General features: G+C 33.5%; 1 protein-coding gene across 1 annotated transcript in view; it reads right to left on the minus strand.

Annotated features, from left to right (window-relative positions):
* Nucleotides 1-364: 364 nt before the first annotated feature.
* The window catches only part of LOC100920038 (sulfotransferase 1C1), a 28,553-nt gene continuing 9,069 nt past the window's right edge, over nt 365-19,848 (minus strand). The window contains exons 3-8 of the mRNA XM_003766934.4: nt 18,562-18,690; nt 16,852-16,949; nt 6,495-6,621; nt 4,862-4,956; nt 1,260-1,440; nt 365-808 (exon numbers count right to left, since the gene is read on the minus strand). Of these exons, the coding sequence (XP_003766982.1) occupies nt 696-808; nt 1,260-1,440; nt 4,862-4,956; nt 6,495-6,621; nt 16,852-16,949; nt 18,562-18,690 (743 nt within the window). The 3' untranslated portion in view covers nt 365-695. The remainder of the gene's footprint in view (nt 809-1,259; nt 1,441-4,861; nt 4,957-6,494; nt 6,622-16,851; nt 16,950-18,561; nt 18,691-19,848) is intronic.

Consider the following 19,848-nt stretch of genomic DNA (forward strand, 5'->3'; position numbering starts at 1 on the left):
ATTTTTTGTGACTTTATTTGGGATTTTCTATAGTATATTTATGAAATAGATATACATATCTATATGTATAGACATATCGCTATATATAGATAGATAGATATGCATGTCTATTTGTATATATGCATTATGCTCTAAAAATCTTGGTGCATAACACTTCCTGGGCAAGTCACTCAACCCCAATCACTTCAGCAAAAACAAAAATTAATAAAAATCTTGATGCAGTTTTAAATTATTAAGGTTTAAAATTGCATTGAGAATCTTTCTGTGTATATATGCACATGTGTGTGTGTATATATATATATATGTATGTATGTATATAAATTCCTGTATATATACATATCTATGATATATAGATAGTAAAACACATATATACACACATATAATACATATATAGATATAAACATCTATATGCATATTTATATCTACATACCTAGACATAATTAACTTTTATTGTTGGAGTACAGAAACTCAATGAAGCAAGAATTGTTTCATTTTTGTCTTTGTGTCACCAGTGCATAGCTTAGTGTTTAGTATGCAATAAATGCTTGATAAAAATTGTTGGTTGATTAATTGATGAGAGATTAGAGGGCTGGTAAAAAAAAGCTAGAAAGGAAAAGGCTTAGTATACATGTGGTCATGAGATTACTGGAGAAAATACAGAGGAAAATTTTAGTGAATTTCCATTATTTTCCCTCTTAGATCTCTGTGCGAAAAGTCAAAGTGGTTCCCGTCATCTTCTTCTTATAATCTTCATCAAATTTCTCATTCTGGGCAACAGTAAAATGGTTCTTCCAATCTCCTGGCATTCCTGAAACAGAACAAAACCACACTGTTAAAATATCAAGGTAGAAGTTTTAAAAATGGGTATATATTCATAGAATCATTAAGTGAATGGGAGATAGAAATTTGGCTTTTCAAGGAACACATAGGGATGTCATTGACTGGTATATATGTTACAGTAATAGTTTAAATTTTACAGTTTACAAAATGCTTTTCTTCTATCTTCTCTTATTTCATCTTTACAATGATTTTGTCATTTAGGCAAGTTAGGAAAAATCACCTGCTCTTAATAGTCGAGTAAGCTGAGACTCAAAGACTTATTGATTAGAGGAGGAGTTGGTCTTCTGATCAAATTCTGCTGCTCTTTCTGCAGTGTTATGCATTCTCTCCATAATATAGAGTGTTAAAGGAATTCTTAGACAAGTTACAATTAGCAAGCACTGGAGTTTGACTTCTCACAAACCATGAACTTCACATACCTTTTCTCATGAATGGGGAAATGGAATGGTCCATTATGCTTGTAGGCAAGGCAGTGTAATTTGCCATGGGATTTTGCTTCATGATATCAAAAGAAGTGTGATAAATGATCCTATTGAGGATTTCCTCTGATAAATCCTTCTCCATGAACTTCATCATCTTCTGGATTTCCCGCTTTGGGTTCTAGATGAGGAGGAGCCAATAAAAAAAATATAAAAAGTCCTTATAACAGACAAAGGGCCTTTCCATTTCTGTAAATATAGATGGATTTGAAGTCAGAAGAGAACTCAGAGGTCATCTAATCCAATATTAAAAATGTTTTTGATTTTATCAGTCAAAATTCCCACTCTACTCTTCCACTAAATGAGAAGAAACAAACATGTACAATCAGTCAAAACAAATATCCACATTAGCCATGTTTAAAAAAATTTGTCTCATTCTCCTGAAGTCACTCTGATTAAATTATAAGTAGTGAATTTTAACTTAGGACTTGATCAGACTGGTCATTTATTATAAGAGAGTAATAGGATCTAAAAGTAAGAAAGAGGTCTTATGAGATTTAATCCCTTGATAGTTTTTCCTTTCTCTCTAAGATGAGCTCAGCTTCATCTCACTTAGATGATAAATGCTTGTAAGTCCACAAAATGATGTGTTATATGATCCCCATGTCCACTAAATAAAAGTTAATTTAGAAAGAAACAATTATGCAGTGTTTGTGTTGAAGTATGTGTACATGAATATATATGTGTATGTATAATCTCTCTTTAGGAAACTTAACATCAGCAAACTGAATTGATGAATAAACATTTATTGAACCTCTGTCTGGATGCCATGGTAGATGTGCATAAGATGCACAAGATGTATAAGATACTAGGTTAGCCTCAAAGAACTTGAAATCAAATGGGGAAATAGATTATTTATATAAAAAAATAAAACAACAACACAAGACTACATAAAACAACTTTTGGGTTCAGAGGAAACTAAACAGAAGCCAGGATGATTTTCAAAGACAATATAAAATGTGAGACTTGAATTTGGGACTGAAGGCTGAGGAAACTGTTACGAGTAACAAGGTAAAGGCAGTAAATCAACCATGGAAGCAGGAATATATGTATGGGTTTTTCAGGGCTGTTAATTCTGACAAATTTAACTAGAGGAATGGGTTGGTATAGGGGAAAAATGAGAAATAATATAGAAAATGTAGATTGGGGGTCAGCTTGTGGGGGTTCTTGGATGCCAAGGTAAAGGATTAGCCTATGAAATATCCTTGTAAATCTAATAGCTGTTATAGGTCACATAAAATGGTCTTTTAGTCTTAGCCTTAATTTTAGCTTTAGCCATTTAAAGATAGCTAAATGGCTTAGTGGATAGAGCGCTAAATTTGGAGGCAGGAAGACAAATTTAAAACCAGTTTTAGAAACTTTCTAGCTATGTGAACTTGGACAAGATACAACCTCTGTTTGCCAATGGAGAGGGAACTGGCTTCCAGTATCTTTGGCAAGAAAATCCCAAATGGGATGGCAAAGAATTGGACATGATTGAAAATGACTGAACAACAACAAAATATTTGGATTCTTTTAGGGAAACCTGCCCATATGATTTCCCTTTCTTACACCCTATGTAATTTCTGCATAATATATACATACATATATATATATATTGCACTTAATTATCTGTATTTGTTTCATTTTTATTATTTAACCTCAGTAAACCATAAGCTTCTTTAGAGAAATGATTGGTTTTTTTTGTTCTGACTTCTGGCTTCAGTGGAATACCACCTAATTCCAGACATATAATAAGCTCTTCAAAAATACATGTTTATGAGTGAATGCTATAGTGTGGTATTCTCTTTTTTTCTATAATATATGATGGTTCTATGTGAGCAGGTTTCTTGGGGAGGTTTCTGGAGGCAGTCTTAGTTTCGGTTCAGAGTAATAATCACTCCAAATGCAGCCAGGTGTTAAAAGTTCAAATCTTTTATTGTCTCTTCAAAAATAGCCTGGTTAGCTTTCTTAGAGGCCTCTCTCCCTCCTTGGTTCCAAGAGCTCTTGCAGCTTGTTTTTAGCTCTTCCAGCTTCTGCCTCTAGCTCAACTCCGACTTGTGGCTTCTCAATCTCCAACTGAGGCTCCCCTCTCAATCTTTTCAACTGAATCCTCCTGACTGAGCTCAGCTGTTTTTATGCTCTCTTAAAGGTTGACTCCTCCTCTGAGAGTGAGATTATAGGAGGTGTGGATTTGGATATCTCATACTGAACCCTGAAATCTCCCAAACATGTGAACTAATATGTGAGCTAATGTGTGAACTCTCAAAGGTGTGAGCTCTAATGTGTGAACTCTTAAAGGTGCAAACCCAAGCACACAAGCATTGCTTCCATCAATTCCATTGAGTTATCACCTTGTTTCAAGTTCTGGCTCATAACACTATAGTGTCACTGTGACATTGGCAGACTTCCACAACTCTGTTTAGCAATACAACTTGGTACCATTAGCATAAATAAAGAAATCCACAGGACTTATGAGTAGGTTCAAACTTATTCAAGTATGTATAGACAAAAATATCATGTGATTCAATTCAACAAATTCATTATATTAAGCCCATAGCATTTATCATGCTAGGTTCTGAGGAAACAAAGTAAAAATTAAACACAAACAAAAACAAAACCAGTTCCTGACTTCAAAGAGCTTCATGGGCATAAACTCTACCTACTCAATTACTTCCTCACCATTGCATCATGAGGGTTTCTGGCTCTTTCCAATGGCTCTGCAGGTGAACTGTCTCTTAATATTATCTTCCCCACTTTTCCATCTCAATTATAAAGGAGTTATTTGAAAACAAGACAATCTTGATTTTTTTTTTTTTGGTTTGGCTTTTTACAGTGCTTAATACAATGCCTAGTACATGCAAAGTGCTTAATTATTTTTCATTCATAATCTGGAAAGAGGTGGATGACATAGAATGTAGAACAAGATGACTAAAAGAAATTCAGGATGAGCTGGTAATTTAGTATTTGATCGAGAAAAATTTAACAATGGAAAGTATTTGTTTAACTCACAATTAAGGAGGAAAAGTAATTGAGAAGAAAATGAAGCAAAAAGTATGGAAAGAAAAAAAGTCAACCCATATATATTTGGTGAGAAATCAGTAATGCCATTCAGAATCCTAACAGGGAATTATTTTTGGAAGCTTCCATTTCCAGAAAAATGTCATAAAAATTGTGGAAACTTGAAAAGAAATTTCCTTTAGGAAGGAAAACATTATCGGTATTTAAATGTTGGAAGGGCTATCACTAAAAGAAGGATTACATAGATTTTTCTTGGCATTAGAGGGTAGAACTGAGGTAGGAATTGAAAAGAGATAGATTTAGCTTCGAAATAATCAAAGTCTTCCTAGCAACTGGAGCTATTGAAATGTAAAATGGACTGCCTTAGAAAGTTGTGAGTTCTCCTTCATTAGAGCTTTTTAAGAAAAGGTTGGATGAACATCTATGGGAGACATTGTAATGGCATTCTTGGACTCTGACTCTGAGGACCCTTTTGACTATGATTCTGTAATTCTTCAAAAAAAAACCTTGTTGGGCCCAAGAACATTAAATCAGTTACTCACCTCTTTCATGTCTTCATAAAACAGATAAAGAATGGGGTGTTTTTCTTTTGCATCCCACCATCCTTTCACATGATCATACCAGGAACCCCAGAGCACTGGAAGTGAATGGAAAGAAACAGAACAGTTAGCATCAGTCATATTAACTGTGGAATGACGATTCATATTTCACTGCCTGACAAAATACATACTCAATTACTATTATTGACCTTATTGACTGCTCATAAAAAAAAGAACATCAGGAAAGTTAGATGAGATTTTTAGTAAATTCAATTAGGAAACAGCATCATAAGAATCACAGATTATTCTTTGCAGCAGAAATAACAGTACATGTGTAAATGAAGGTATATGTATATTTAAAGGAGTTGTTATCACAAACAGTGACAGTATTTGGGGGTTTCTTGGCAAAGATATTGAAAGGATTGACCATTTCCTTCTCTAGCTCATTTTAAAAGATGAGAAAACTGAAGCAATTGCTTCATTACAATTCAAAGTACAATTGCTACTATATCTATGTTGTTAATTGTTCAGTTGTTTCATTTGTTTCCCTTTTTTTTTTTGTTTCCAGTCATGTTAAATGAAGAGGAAACTGAAGCAAATAATAACAAGTAGCTTGTCCAGGGTTAGACATGATAATTTATTTACTATCAGTAAGTATCTGAGGCCAGATTTGAGGTCAGGAAGACTTATCTTCCTTACTCTAGACTTAACACTCTAACTACTTTGCCATAGCTGCCCACAAGCAGTATACAATTATTTAAAAAGCACTTCACTTGATCTCTAACATCTTCAGCATTTTATTTTTGATCTTTTTTGATCAACAGTTGGTTGAGAACTTGTGTGTACATACCTATAGAAGGCAGAAATGAAGGTTAGATAGAACCAGTGAAAATTTCCCTGTTAAAAAATATTCCATCCTCTGCATCATAGTGGGAGTGAAGAAAACAATGTTAATTCATCAGTAATTGCCTATATAGGAAACTCTTTTCTTATCAGAGCACAGTCTTGACAATCCTTCATTCTCATTCTTACCTTGGTGCCCTTGACCAAATTATTTATGCTTAACATAACATAGGGACAGTCTGATATGTTGGAAAGATGGATGAGTTGCAATCTGTACTATAGGAAGAACCTTTTAAATCAGTGAAATCACTGAAGCATATACTCATAGAGGTTGAGCATAAGATCTTTATGCATTACCAAGTTAATATCTTCCTGCTCATTTGATCCTTCCACCAACTGTAAGATAGGTATAAGATGTATGATACTAGTTTTATAGATGAAGAAACTGAGGTTCAGAGAGATTAAATGATTTGCCAAGACCATATGATTGTTACTACTTTTAGTAGTATTAAGATTATTAAAACTATGAAAATGCTGCCTACATTATATTCGAGACAATGCTCTACATATAGTAAGTTCTCAGCAATTGTTCTTTATTAAGAAACTGTTTTAGAAAAGAAATTATAAGTATTTTTTATTTTACTTTGAGTAATTTGTAATATCTGATTTTTAAGGGTGCCTGATTATATCACTGAAAACTACATACAAGTACAATTAGAAAATTTCTTCCCTTGGTTAGTACTAATATAAGGTAATTGATGAATCAGGTGATCACAGATCTAATTCCACTCACCTCTTCCATTCATGAATTCCTCAATGAATTCTTCCAAGGTACCTGGGTCAGGCACCATTTTATTCATTCTTGAGAAATGATAATAAGATATCAGGCAATCTTTTGCATTTCTTGCCACATAGATTATCTGCAGATGTAGTAAAATCCAATGAAAGGCAGTGAAAAAGAAAATAGGAAGGAAATGTTAATTCTTGTTATTAGGAATTATTTAAAAAATTTTTTTATTTTACTCTGAATCTCTGTTCTCCTCATTGAGAATGCAAGAAAAATAAAATTCATTATAAACATTTAACTTTACAAGTTTAAATTTACATGCAGCAAAATAAATTGCTGCATTAGCCAAGTTCCAAAATATGCCTCAGTATTCTCTCTGCATCTATTACCTCTCTCTCTGGAGGCATGTAGCATGTATCACTGTGTGTGAATGTATAATCTGTTCCACTGCTTAGTCTTACTATTTTTTATACAGTGCCAAATTATTTTAAAGATTACAGGTTTGTTATTTAGTTTAAGTTTGTGTCCTGGTTCTGCCAAGTCTTTTTCTTTCGTACTTTTTCATTAACTTTTTTGATATTCTTGAAATTTTGTTCTCCTTCCAGAGGAATTTTTTTTTCATTATTTTCCTAATTTAATATTTTTATTGGTACAAAATGAGAAAATTAGTTTAATTACTATTGTTATTTTGTTATATTTACTTACCCTGAACAATTCCTCTTCTCCCTTTATTTGTATGACAAATGTTTTGTATTTGTATACTTTTTGCATGTCTTGATAGGTAAACTCCCAAGTATTTTAGACTATCTTTATTTCAAATGGAATTTCTCTTATTATTTTTTCCTATTGAATTTTGTTGGTGATATACAGAAATGCTAATGTATGGGTTTATTTTATAGTCATCAATTTTGACTAAGATGTTATTTCATTTAGTTTTTTTCACTAAGTTTCTAAGATTCACTGACTAAACTTTCATATTATTTGCAAATGTAATAACTTTATTTTCTCCTAGGTTATGCTTATTATTTCAGCTTCTCTCTCTCTCTCTCTCTCTCTCTCTCTCTCTCTCTCTCTCTCTCTCTCTCTCTTTCTCTCTCCCCCCCCATTTCTATATGCCTCTGTCTCTATCTTTTTTTTTTTCTGTCTCTCTCTCTCTTCCAGTCTTAAATATTATAGTTAGCATTTGTAGCTCTATGTTGAATAGTAATGGTGCTAATGGGTATCCCTGCCTTACCATTAATCTTACTGGAAAGGCTTCTAGGTTATCCCCATTACAGATAATTCTGGCTCTTGGTTTTAGATAGATATTACTTGTCAAATTAAGATATTTTCATGTTTTCTAGGGAATGACTATTCTATCTTGTCAAACCTTTTTCTGTATATATTGATATGATCATATAATTTTGTTGTTTTTGTTATCAATATGATCAATTGAGTTAATAGCTTTCCTGGTATTTGAACTAGCTCTACATCCCTGGTATGTCACCTGACTGTAGTGTGTAATTTTTGCTGAACATGTTATTTGTTAGAAACCTATTAATGATATGTGCATATGTTGCTGACATGCTGCTAGAATCTCCTAGTTAATATCATGTTTAAACTTCTTGTACAACTATATTCATTAGAGAAATTGGTCTATGCTATTTTTCTCTGTTTTGACTCTCCTTTGTTTAGCTATCAAGACTACAATTTTGTCATAGGAGAAATCTGGATTTTTTTCATATTTTTTCAAATAATTTATATGGTATTAGAATTAGTTGTTCTTTAAATATTGTATAGAATTTGCTTTCAACTCTTCCTGGTTCTGACATTCTCTTCTATTCTTTCTGCCTTTTGACTTTGCTTTAATACTTCTTGAAGTCTCATGGATTCATTAGTTTCTTTTGAGCTCGTTCTAGTGTTCAGAAATTTATTTTCTTTAGTAAAGTTTGCTAACTCTTGTTCCAAACTGTCAATTTTCTTTCCATATATTTCTTGCTAATTTTAACTTCTTTTTTTCATTTTCTCAGGATACTGGAGTGACAGAATCAACCAAAATTTGGAGTGAAACAATTTTCCAACTTAAGATAACTTAGAACTTCACTCAGGTAAAAGGAAAGCAAGGCCCAGCACAGGCAGGCTGTGTGGAATCTAGTGGGAAGCTCCTAGCCATAGAATGGACCAGTGGAAGCCCTTTGGTCCTCACTCAGTGGGCCAGTGGCTCAGCAAACCAGCTGTAAGACTTCAATACAATAACAGAAAGAAAATTGTAAGCCCTCAAATCCTGTAAAAACAGGCAGAACTATGCTAGGCCAACCCAGCACAATGAGAAAGCCAGCAGCACCTCTCTTCCTACTGTAGAAATCGAACGAGAGACTTCTGTCCCCTTGTAAAAGAAGCCTGGGACAGTCTCCCCTGTGTCCTAGAAACAGAGCTCAATTTTAAAGAAATGGACAAACCATCATTTGGGGAATGATTAAATAAATTATGGTATATGAATGTAATAGAATATAATTATTGTTCTATAAGAAAGGATAAGCAGACTGATTTCAAAAAAGCCTGGAAAGACTTAAGTGAATGGATGCTAAGAGAAGTGAGCAGAATGAAGAGAACAGTTTATACAATAATAACAAGATTATATGATGATCAACAATGATGGACTCAGCTCTTTTCAACAATGATGTGATGCAAGGCAATTCCAATAAACTTGTGATGGAAAGTAATATCCACATGCAGAAAGAGAACAATGGAGATCGAATGTGGATCAAAGCATAGTATTTTCATCTTTTATTGTTGTTGTTTGATTGTTTTTTTCCTTTCTATTGTTTTTTCCCCTTTTAATCTGAATTTTTTTTTACACAGCATGAAGAATACAGAAATATGTTTAGAAGAATTGCACATGTTTAACATATATTGGATTGCTTGTTGTTGTGGATAGCTTAGAAGGGGAGTAGAGAGAGAAAACTTTGCAATACAAGGTTTCATAAAGATGACTGTTGAAAACTATCTTTGCATGTATTTGGAAAAAGAAAATACATTAAAATTAAAAAATTAAAATGAGCATAATAGTAAAAAGAGCCTTGACCATAGGAAGATTCTATGGTGACAGGGAAGATTAGAATGCAAATTCAGAAGAGAAGAGCAATGGCCAAATGCCTATATGTGAAACTCATATATTTGTTATTTGGTTTAAATTTTTTTTTTTTCATTTTCTTACTAAGGGGTGAAAATAGGAGAGAAAGAAAATACACATGTGAATCTGAATTTGAAAAAAATAAATTAAATAAAACATAAAAATCTCTTCATATCTTAATTTTGAAGCAAGTATTATATTTGTTCATCAAGGCCTTATCACAAGAATTCTCAGGTGAAGGGATTCTCTCTTCTTCTGCAGGTTGCCACATTCTCTTCAACTTAGAATCTTAGAGATTTGCCTGATATACTGAGAAGTTAAGTCACTTGTCCAAGCTCTTTTTTTTTTCTTTTTTGCTGAGGCTATTGGGGGTAAGTGACTTGCCCAAGGTCACACAGCTAGAAAATGTTAAGTGTCTGAGGCCATATTTAAACTCAGGTCCTTGGAACTTCTGGGCACCAGCCCTGCTCTGAACTCCACGACCTAGCTATTCAACTTGTCCAGACTCTTAAAGCTATTATATGACAGAGGTAGGACTTGAAATCTGTTTTTTTCTGACTATAAGGCTGACTCCCTAATGATTACACCATAATACCTCTCCATATGTGAGTAAATGACAATCATCTTTTAAATTATTTTCTACATGTAAAGTTAGAGAGAATGTTAAGAATAAAGCAAAGTGGGAAACTGACCCAAACACAGGTAATAAGAAAACTTTTGATCAGAAAACTCCATTCTTGATATGCAGAGTAATGAGTTCTTGGCACTTTAAAAGTACAGCTGCCTATCATGTATATCCACTTGATGCTTCTTTTAAAAATGACTTGCTTGGAAAACAAGTTCTGGGGATGGAGTCAAGATGTTGGAGTGAAGCCAGTAAACTATTTGAGCTCTCCCAGTTTCCCTTGAAAACCACATAAAACCAATACTCTGAACAGTGTGTAATACAATGAAACTACTCTCTAGCTCAAGATAGATTGAAAAGATTTCTTTTTTTTTTTTAACTTTTTTTTTTACTATTTTTTTTTTTTTAAATTTAATAGCCTTTTATTTACAGGATATATACATGGGTAACTTTACAGCATTGCCAAACCTCTTGTTCCAATTTTTTACCTCTAACCCCCCCCCCCCCATCCCCTCCCCAGATGGCAGGATGACCAGTAGATGTTAAATATATTAAAATATAAATTAGATACACAATAAGTATACATGACCAAAACGTTATTTTGCTGTACAAAAAGAATCAGACTCTGAAATATTGTACAATTAGCTTGTGAAGGAAATCAAAAATGCAGGTGTGCATAAATATAGGGATTGGGAATTCAATGTAATGGTTTTTAGTCATCTCCCAGAGTTCTTTTTCTGGGCATAGCTAGTTCAGTTCATTACTGCTCCATTAGAAATGATTTGGTTGATCTCGTTGCTGAGGATGGCCTGATCCATCAGAACTGGTCATCATCTAGTATTGTTGTTGAAGTATATAATGATCTCCTGGTCCTGCTCATTTCACTCAGCATCAGTTCGTGTAAGTCTCTCCAGGCCTTTCTGAAATTATCCTGTTGGTCATTTCTTACAGAACAGTAATATTCCATAATTTTCATATACCACAATTTATTCAACCATTCTCCAACTGATAGACATCCATTCAGTTTCCAGTTTTTAGCCGCTACAAAAAGGGCTGCCACAAACATTCGTGCACATACAGGTCCCTTTCCCTTCTTTATAATCTCTTTGGGATATAATCCCAGTAGTAACACTGCTGGATCAAAGGGTATGCACAGTTTGATAACTTTTTGAGCATAGTGATTGAAAAGATTTCAAGAAAGGTCACAATCACCTGGATGAAAGGGGAGCTCAGCCCAGATCAGATGGTATCTGGGAAAGCCAGTGAAAGGATCTTAATCACAGCAGAGCAGCAAGTAAGATCCTTGGTCTTGGCAAAGTAGCAGAGCAGACCAGAGTGACTGCCTCCATTCTCAGCACAAAAAACAAATCACCAGCCTTGGAAATCAGGGAGTTCCCTAGAGAGAACAGATAAGATTATACCCTGCTATGAGCAAGATGTCAAACACAAGGGGTCTCTGTGCTCAAAGTCAAGGCTCAAAACTGTACAAGAAGCTTGGAACAGCACCCTCTTTACCCTGGGAACGAGCTCAGCCATGAAAGTCACATAATAGGAAAAAAATAAAAGAAAGGAAATAAGAAAGTGAATAAAAAACACAAAAGAACCTTAGTCATAGAAAGTTACTGTGGTGACAAGGAAGATCAAAATATCAACTTAGATGAGAATAAATGGAAATGAAAAAAAGAGATACAAAAGCTAATTAAAGAAAATCACATATTAAAAACTAGATCTGGCAAATAAAAACTAATGACTCTATGAGACATCAAGAATTAGTCAAATAAACTAAAAAGAATGAAAAAAATGGAAGGAAATGTAAAGTACCTCATTGGAAAAACAGCCAAACTAGAAAGTAGATTCAGGAGAGACAATTTAAAAATTATTGGTCTACCTGAAGGCCATGACAAAAAAAAAAAGAGCTTGGATAACATTCTTCAAAAGATTGTGTCGGAAAACTGTCCTGATATATTGGAAAAAGTCCTGATATATTGCAAAATAGTCATTGAAAGAATTCATCAAGCACCTCTGGAAAGAGATCCCACAAGGAAAACCTCAAGGAACATTGTTGCAAAGCTGCAGAATTTTAAGGTAAAAAAATATACTGCAAGCTGCCAGACAAAAACAATTCAATTATTGAGGAGCACGAGTCAGGATTATCCAGGATCTGGCAGCTTCTACAATAAAAAAATTAAAAGGCCTGAAAAGCCATATATTTTTTCTTTTTTTATTAAAGCTTTAAAAAAATTTTAAAACATATGCATAGATAATTTTCAACATTCACCCTTGCAAAACCTTGTGTTCCATTTTTTCTTCCTCTCTTTCCCTCCCTCCCTTCCCTAGAAGGCAAGTAATCCAATATATGTTAAATATGTGCAATTCTTCTATACATATTTCCACAATTATCATGTTGCACAAGAAAAATCAGATCAAAAAGGCAAAAAATGAGAAAGAAAATAAAATGCAAGCAAAGCACAGCAAAAAGTGAAAATGCTATGTTGTGATCCACACTCAGTTCCCACCATGCTCTCTCTGGGTACAGATGAATCTCTTCATCACAAGACCATTAGAACTGGCCTGAATCACTTCACTGTTGAAAAGACCCATGTCCCATTGATGCATTGTTTGTGGAGTTGTGAACGAATCCAACCATTTTGGAGAGTAGTTTGGAACTATGCTCAAAAAGTTATCAAACTGTGCATACCCTTTGATCCAGCAGTGTTACTACTGGGATTATATCCCAAAGAGATTATAAAGAAGGGAAAGGGACCTGTATGTGCATGAATGTTTGTGGCAGCCCTCTTTGTAGTGGCTAGAAACTGGAAACTGAATGGATGTCCATCAGTTGGAGAATGGCTGAATAAATTGTGGTATATGAAAATTATGGAATATTACTGTTCTGTAAGAAATGACCAACAGGATGATTTCAGAAAGGCCTGGAGAGACTTACACGAACTGATGCTGAGTGAAATGAGCAGGACCAGGAGATCATTATATACTTCAACAACAATACTAGATGATGACCAGTTCTGATGGATCAGGCCATCCTCAGCAACGAGATCAACCAAATCATTTCTAATGGAGCAGTAATGAACTGAACCAGCTATGCCCAGAGAAAGAACTCTGGGAGATGACTAAAAACCATTACATTGAATTCCCAATTCCTATATTTATGCCCACCTGCATTTTTGATTTCCTTCACAAGCTAATTGTACAATATTTCAGAGTCTGATTCTTTTTGTACAGCAAAATAATGGTTTGGTCATGTATACTTATTGTGTATCTAATTTATATTTTAATATATTTAACATCTACTGGTCATCCTGCCATCTGGGAGAGGGGGTGGGGGTAAGAGGTGAAAAATTGGAACGAGGTTTGGCAATTGTTAATGCTGTAAAGTTACCCATGCATATAACCTGTAAATAAAAGGCTATTAAATAAATAAATAAATTAAAAAACAAACAAACAAAAAAAACCCATGTCCATCAGAATTGATCATCATATAATCTTGCTATTGCTGTTTACAATGATCTTATTCTGCTCACTAACTCAGCATCAGCTCATGTAAGTCTCTCCAGACCTCTCTGAAATCATCCTGCTTAATGGAAAACCATATTTGAAAGGAAAAGGATCTAGGATAACAATTAAGAATCAACTACCTAGTGAGACTGAGCATCATGTTTTAGGGGAGGAGATGCATCTTCAATGTACTAAATGAATTTAAATCATTTGTATTGAAAAAACCTGGACAAAACAGAAAATGTGATTTTTAAACACAGAACTCAAGAGAAACATAGAAAGGTAAACAGGGGAAAATATATTATTTCAAGATTAAATTGCTTTATCCCTAGACGGGGAGATGCTATCTGTAATTCTTGAGAACTGATCTGTTACTGGGGCAGTTAGAGGGGACATACAAGGATGGAGGGTATTGATATGAATAGATTCTGATGTGAAAAAAACCATTGAGGGGTGGGAAAAGTATTGAAGAAGAAAAAAGAGAAGGTAAAATAGGACAAATTAGATCACATGAGGAGGCACAAAAGACTTATTACAATAGAGGGAAAGAAGAGAGGGGAATGAGCATTGTCTGAAGCTTAATCTCATCAGTTTTGGTTTAAAGAGGAAATAACATAAACTCAGTTGGATTTAGAAATTTATCTACCCTATCAAGAAGCAGGAGGAAAAAGAGGAAAGAAAAGGGAGGGCCTGGAAAAAAAGGGAGGGCAGAAACACAAGGGGAAAGGGTTAAGAGAAAAGAGGAGGGGTAATAGAAGGGAAGGAAAGGATGGTTGAGGAAGAGTGTGTCAGAAACAAAAACTACTAAAGAGGGACAGGGTAGAAAGAGACAACAAAAGTATATAAGGGGAGAAAATAGGTTGGAGGGAAATACAGAGCTGATAATCGTAACTGTGAATGGAAATGGGATGAACTCTCCTATAAAATGAAAGTAAATAGCAAAATGGATTAAAAACCAGATTCCTACAATATATTGTTTATAAGAAACACATCTGAAATCGAGTGATACATATAGGGTAAGGGTAAATGGTGGGAGAAGAATTTATTATGCTTCAACCAAAGCAAAAAACAAAGCAAGGTATCAATTCTGATCTCAGATAAAGAAAAAAGTACAAATAGATCTAATTAAAAGAGATAAGGAGGGAAACTATATCTTGTAAAAGTGTACTATAGACAATGAAGTAGTTTCAGTGCTAAATGTATATATACCAAGTAGTACAGCATCCAAATTCTTAAGAGAAATAGTTGAGCCAATTTCAGGAAGAAATAGAGAGTAAAACTCTACTAATGAGGGACCTCAAACTTCCTCTCTCAGAATTAGATAAATCTAACCACAAAATAAATAAGAAAGAAACTAGGGAAGTTAGTAGCATCTTTTAAAACTTAAGATATGATAGACCTTTGGAGAAAATTGAATAGAGACAGAAAATAATATACCTTTTTCTCAGTAATACATGACACCCACACAAAAACTGACATTGTTTTAGGGCATAAAAATCTCACAGAGAGGCAGAAATAGTACGTCCTTGCTTTCCAGACCACAATGCAATAAAAATTATATTCCATAAAAAGCCAGGGAAAGATAGACTAAAAACCAATTGGAAATTAAATAATTCTAAAGAATGAATGAGTGAAACAACAAACTACAGAAACAATCCAAAATTTCATTCATTCATTGGTTAGCTACACAAGATTAGATATATATGATATAATAATGACTATAGTAATCTAGTATTTGATAAAGCCCAAAACTCTAACTTCTGGGATAAGAAACTTACTTTTTCACAAAAATTGCTGGGAAAACTGGAAAATGATGTCAGACACTTAGAAGAGACCTAGATTTCACACCTTATACTAAAATAAGTTCAAAGTGGATATATGATTTGGATGTAAAAGATGATACCATAAGCAAATTTACTCTGGAGAGCAAAGGATAGTTTACCTCTCAGATCTTTGGAAAAGGGAGGAATTTATGATCAAAGAAGAAGTAGGCAAAATGCACTACTTTAATTACATTAAATTAAAAGTTTTTGCTCAAACAAAATGAACACAAGATTAAAAGGGAAGCATATAGCTGGGAAAACTTTTTACAACCAAAGTTTCTGATAAAGGCTTCATTTCTAAAATATATAGAGAATTGACTCAAATTTTTAAGAATACAAGCCATTTCCCAAATGATAAATAGTCAAAGGAGAAGAACAGACAATTTTCAGATGAAGAAATTAAAACCATTTCTAATCATATGAAAAGGTACTCTAAATCACTACTGATCGAGAAATGCAAACTCTGAGATACCATTTCATACCTTTCAGATTACTAACATGACAGGAAAAGATAATAATAAATGGTGTGATAAAATTGAGATACTAATGCATTGCTGGTGGAGTTGTGAAATGATACAACCATTCCATAGAGCAATTTGGAACTATGCCCAAAGGGCTATAAACTGTGCATCCCCTTTAGTGTCATTACTTGGTCTGTATCCCAAGGAAATCATAAAAGATGGGAAAAGACCCATATGTACAAAAATGTTCCTAGCACCTCTTTTTATGGTGGTAAAGAACTAGAAAATTAGTAGAATTTTATCATTTGGGGGATGGCTAAATAAGTATATGAAAGCGTTATTGTTCTATAAAAATTATGAACAGCTGATTTTAGAAAGGCCTGGAAAGATTTACATGAACTGATGCAAAGTTAAACAAGCAGAACCAGGAATGTGCACAGTAACAGCAAGATTATGCAGTGATCAACTATAAAAGATTTGGTTATTCTAAGTGTTTCATTGATCCAAGGCAATACCCATAAACTTTGGATAAAAAAAAAAAACAAAAACACCATTTGTATCCAGAGAAAGAACTATGGACACTGAATATAAATTAACATGTGCTATGTTCACTACTTTTTTCTTTTTCTTTTTTTTTTTTTTTGTGGTTTTTCTCTTTTGTTCTGACTTTTATTTCTCAACATGATTCATAAAAAATGTTAAAAATGAATGCAATATATAACTAGAAAAAAATAAACTAAAAATGATTTGTTTGCTATTTTCTAGAATACAAGTTAACACTGAGCAAGATAGGTTTAAATTACTGGCTGATCTTTGAATTTTGAATTACCTTTGAATTTTGCTCCCAGAAGGATGGTGGTAACATCTGGACAGGAAGATGTGTTTTCAGTGTTCTTGGAGAAGGCATTTTATTAGCTAGATCTAGACCTGGGAAATAGTGCAGTGTCATTTAGATGCCATTTAGATATCCTCTGCTATATAGATTTTGTGGAACTGTTCTGCAGACATTCTAAATATGTCTTTACAGTACACAAAATGATCATTTTGACTGTCTTGTTCTCCTTTCTGAATATCAACTATAATAATAAATAGCTAATTTTATATAGTGCATTAAAATTTACAAAGCACTTTCATGTATTAACTCCTGTGATCTGAGGATTTACTATCAATGTCAGCAAGCAATACTAGTAGTACAGATGATATAAACTATCTTAGTTCTCTGCTCCCTGATGTAAGCACAATATCATCAGATATAGAGTAGTTTGGGGAACTAGGGAAGTATATGAGATTTGTGATCTTTTACATGTCATTTGAGAAATTCTTGACTAATCCAACCCTAGAATGGGGACTATAGTGAGGGGAAACAGGAGAGAACAGGCTTGTACTTTTTAGAGGAAGGAATGTGTATTGTTGGATTTCTATGTGACCTATGGCTTGGGTGCATTTCCTTAGTTCATGGGTATCCTACTTATTCAGTATTTTTGAAAATGACCAGAAATCCATATGACTGAAGGTTTTATTAATTGAAGGATATTATTAAATTTAGCTTCTATTATAATTGTTAATAGAGCCAAACTTACTAGCATGGTATCTGAAAGGAGTAAATTATATAATCAATAGTAGCATTGGACAGCTTGTTAGGATCTTTAAGATATTTCAAATATGTTTGCTTTCAAGTAAGAGAAAACTTTAAATAAAAAAAAAAACCTGAAAATCTAAAGTGGAACATATAATGGTCTATAGTCAGCATTCCAGATAATAGGATTTTAATCTTTACTCCTAAGATACTTTTAATTTTCTAAACCTATATTGCCATATATATGCAAACATTTATGTACTATAATACATGCATGCACACACAAACACATACATATATTGCTCTCTGTGATTCTTTTAAGTATAAATTGTAGAGCTTAAACAGTATGAAGTGAAGTAAGATGACCTCACTATTTTCTGAATCTTTATTATTATATCTTACCCCAAGTTGGCTGTTGTATTATCAATGACACAGCAATAGTAAATGCACTCTCATTTTAATGAGGGTGCTTCAGGACTGCCACAACTGGTACATTAAATTTGAGTTGCTTTTTTAGAATAAAAATCCATGATTTTCAGTAGATTAAGTGGTAGGGAAGAACTTCTATAAATGAAATAGGTTATGTCTATCCTCTTGATCACAAATATCAAGCATACATCTCCTTCCCATTTACTTCCCCCTTTTTGTAAAGAAGGGGATGAAATAAAAGAAAATAAAAATGTAAGAGAACTGAATGGAAGGACACTGAATTTAATAATCATACCTCTGAACATAAATGGGATAAAATCACTAACATGATTGACAAGTGTACCTAACTAGAATAGAAAAGAACCATTAATAGTCAAGAGGAATTTTTATGATAAAGAGTAACTAATCTGTGTAAAGAAGAAAGTTATACACATACAGGAAATCAAATTGTGATTTTGAAAATGGTTCTCCTTCAGAAGAGACTAATGGGTTCAGAACCCTAACTCTGAGGCAATTTTAGCTGAATAAACTTACCAGAATTGAGGGGTGGAGGCAGAATCCACTCAATAAAAGGTTGCCTATCAAAGATGTTCGCTCGTTGGCATTTTTTTACATCTCCATCATTTTGGATCATATCCACAATCTCTTGTGTCCAGGTTGTACCTGAAAAAATTTAAGACTATTTTTTAATCTACCTACTTAAAACATTTAAACTCTGAACAATCCATTTATTGAAAACACTTATCTGTAAGATATTATATGAGAAATATATCATGAAATAATATTAATAAAATATTGATATGTTATAAAATAAAAGATACAATTCATTCAGTAAACATTTAACAAGAACCCATTATATTTAAAGTACTGTGCTAGGCTCTGGAAGATGCAATATTTTAGGAAGGATATTTCACAGTCTACTGGAAAGATAAGAAAAAAAACCCCAAAGATAAATACTATACAATAGTTCTGAAAAGTGTTTCAGAAAACTAGAAAACAAACTATTATATGAAGGGATGGTCATTACCAGCTTGGTAAGGGAGAGGACTGGTGTGTTCAAGGAAAGAAAGAATAAGAAGTAAGTGGGTAAGGATGGATATACTACGAATCAGGAATAGTTTAAGCAAAGCCATAGAAACAGGAAGATATCTGATAACATTTAAGGAAAAGACTGTTGGAGCATTGTTTGTGGAGAGGGAGAGATGAATTGGGCATTTTTGATTCTCAAGGAGCTTAGGGGGTTATCTATTCCTCTCATTAAAAAAAAAAACTGGTAAAATGGTCTTATAAAATAAGGGATGAAAACCAATATAATTAAGTGGATAGAGCACTGCTATTGGAGGCCAGAAGACCTAAGTTCAAGTCTTGCCTCTGATACATATTATGTGGCTATAGCCAAGGCATCTGACTATGATGGTCTTGAATGATGGGTATGCTTTTCATAGGGGAACTTTAGGAGGTAGATAGGAGGGAGGTATTCCAAAGGAAGGAAGAAACAGTAGGAAAAAAGGCACAAGATGACTTTTGAGGGAAAGGCCAATAATTAGTTTGATTGGAACAAGATGAGGATTTTTAGAGGAGAGATGGAAAATAATTAAAAAAAAAAACTAAATGGTATTTGGGGTGGGGTGGGAATGAGACTGTGGAGAGTTTTGTACTAGATTTTTGAATTCCCTCAAATGCAGGAAAATTTACTGCAAATTAGTTTGTACATAAAGTTTGTCAGACCAAAAAAAGTTCTTCAATAAGAATGGATTTACTCTTTTTTTAGTATGTTAGCTTTTCAAAAAACAAACAAACAAAAAAACAAATAGAGTAGCC

Source organism: Sarcophilus harrisii, chromosome 3, assembly GCF_902635505.1.
Source record: "Sarcophilus harrisii chromosome 3, mSarHar1.11, whole genome shotgun sequence".
NCBI lineage: Eukaryota > Metazoa > Chordata > Mammalia > Dasyuromorphia > Dasyuridae > Sarcophilus > Sarcophilus harrisii.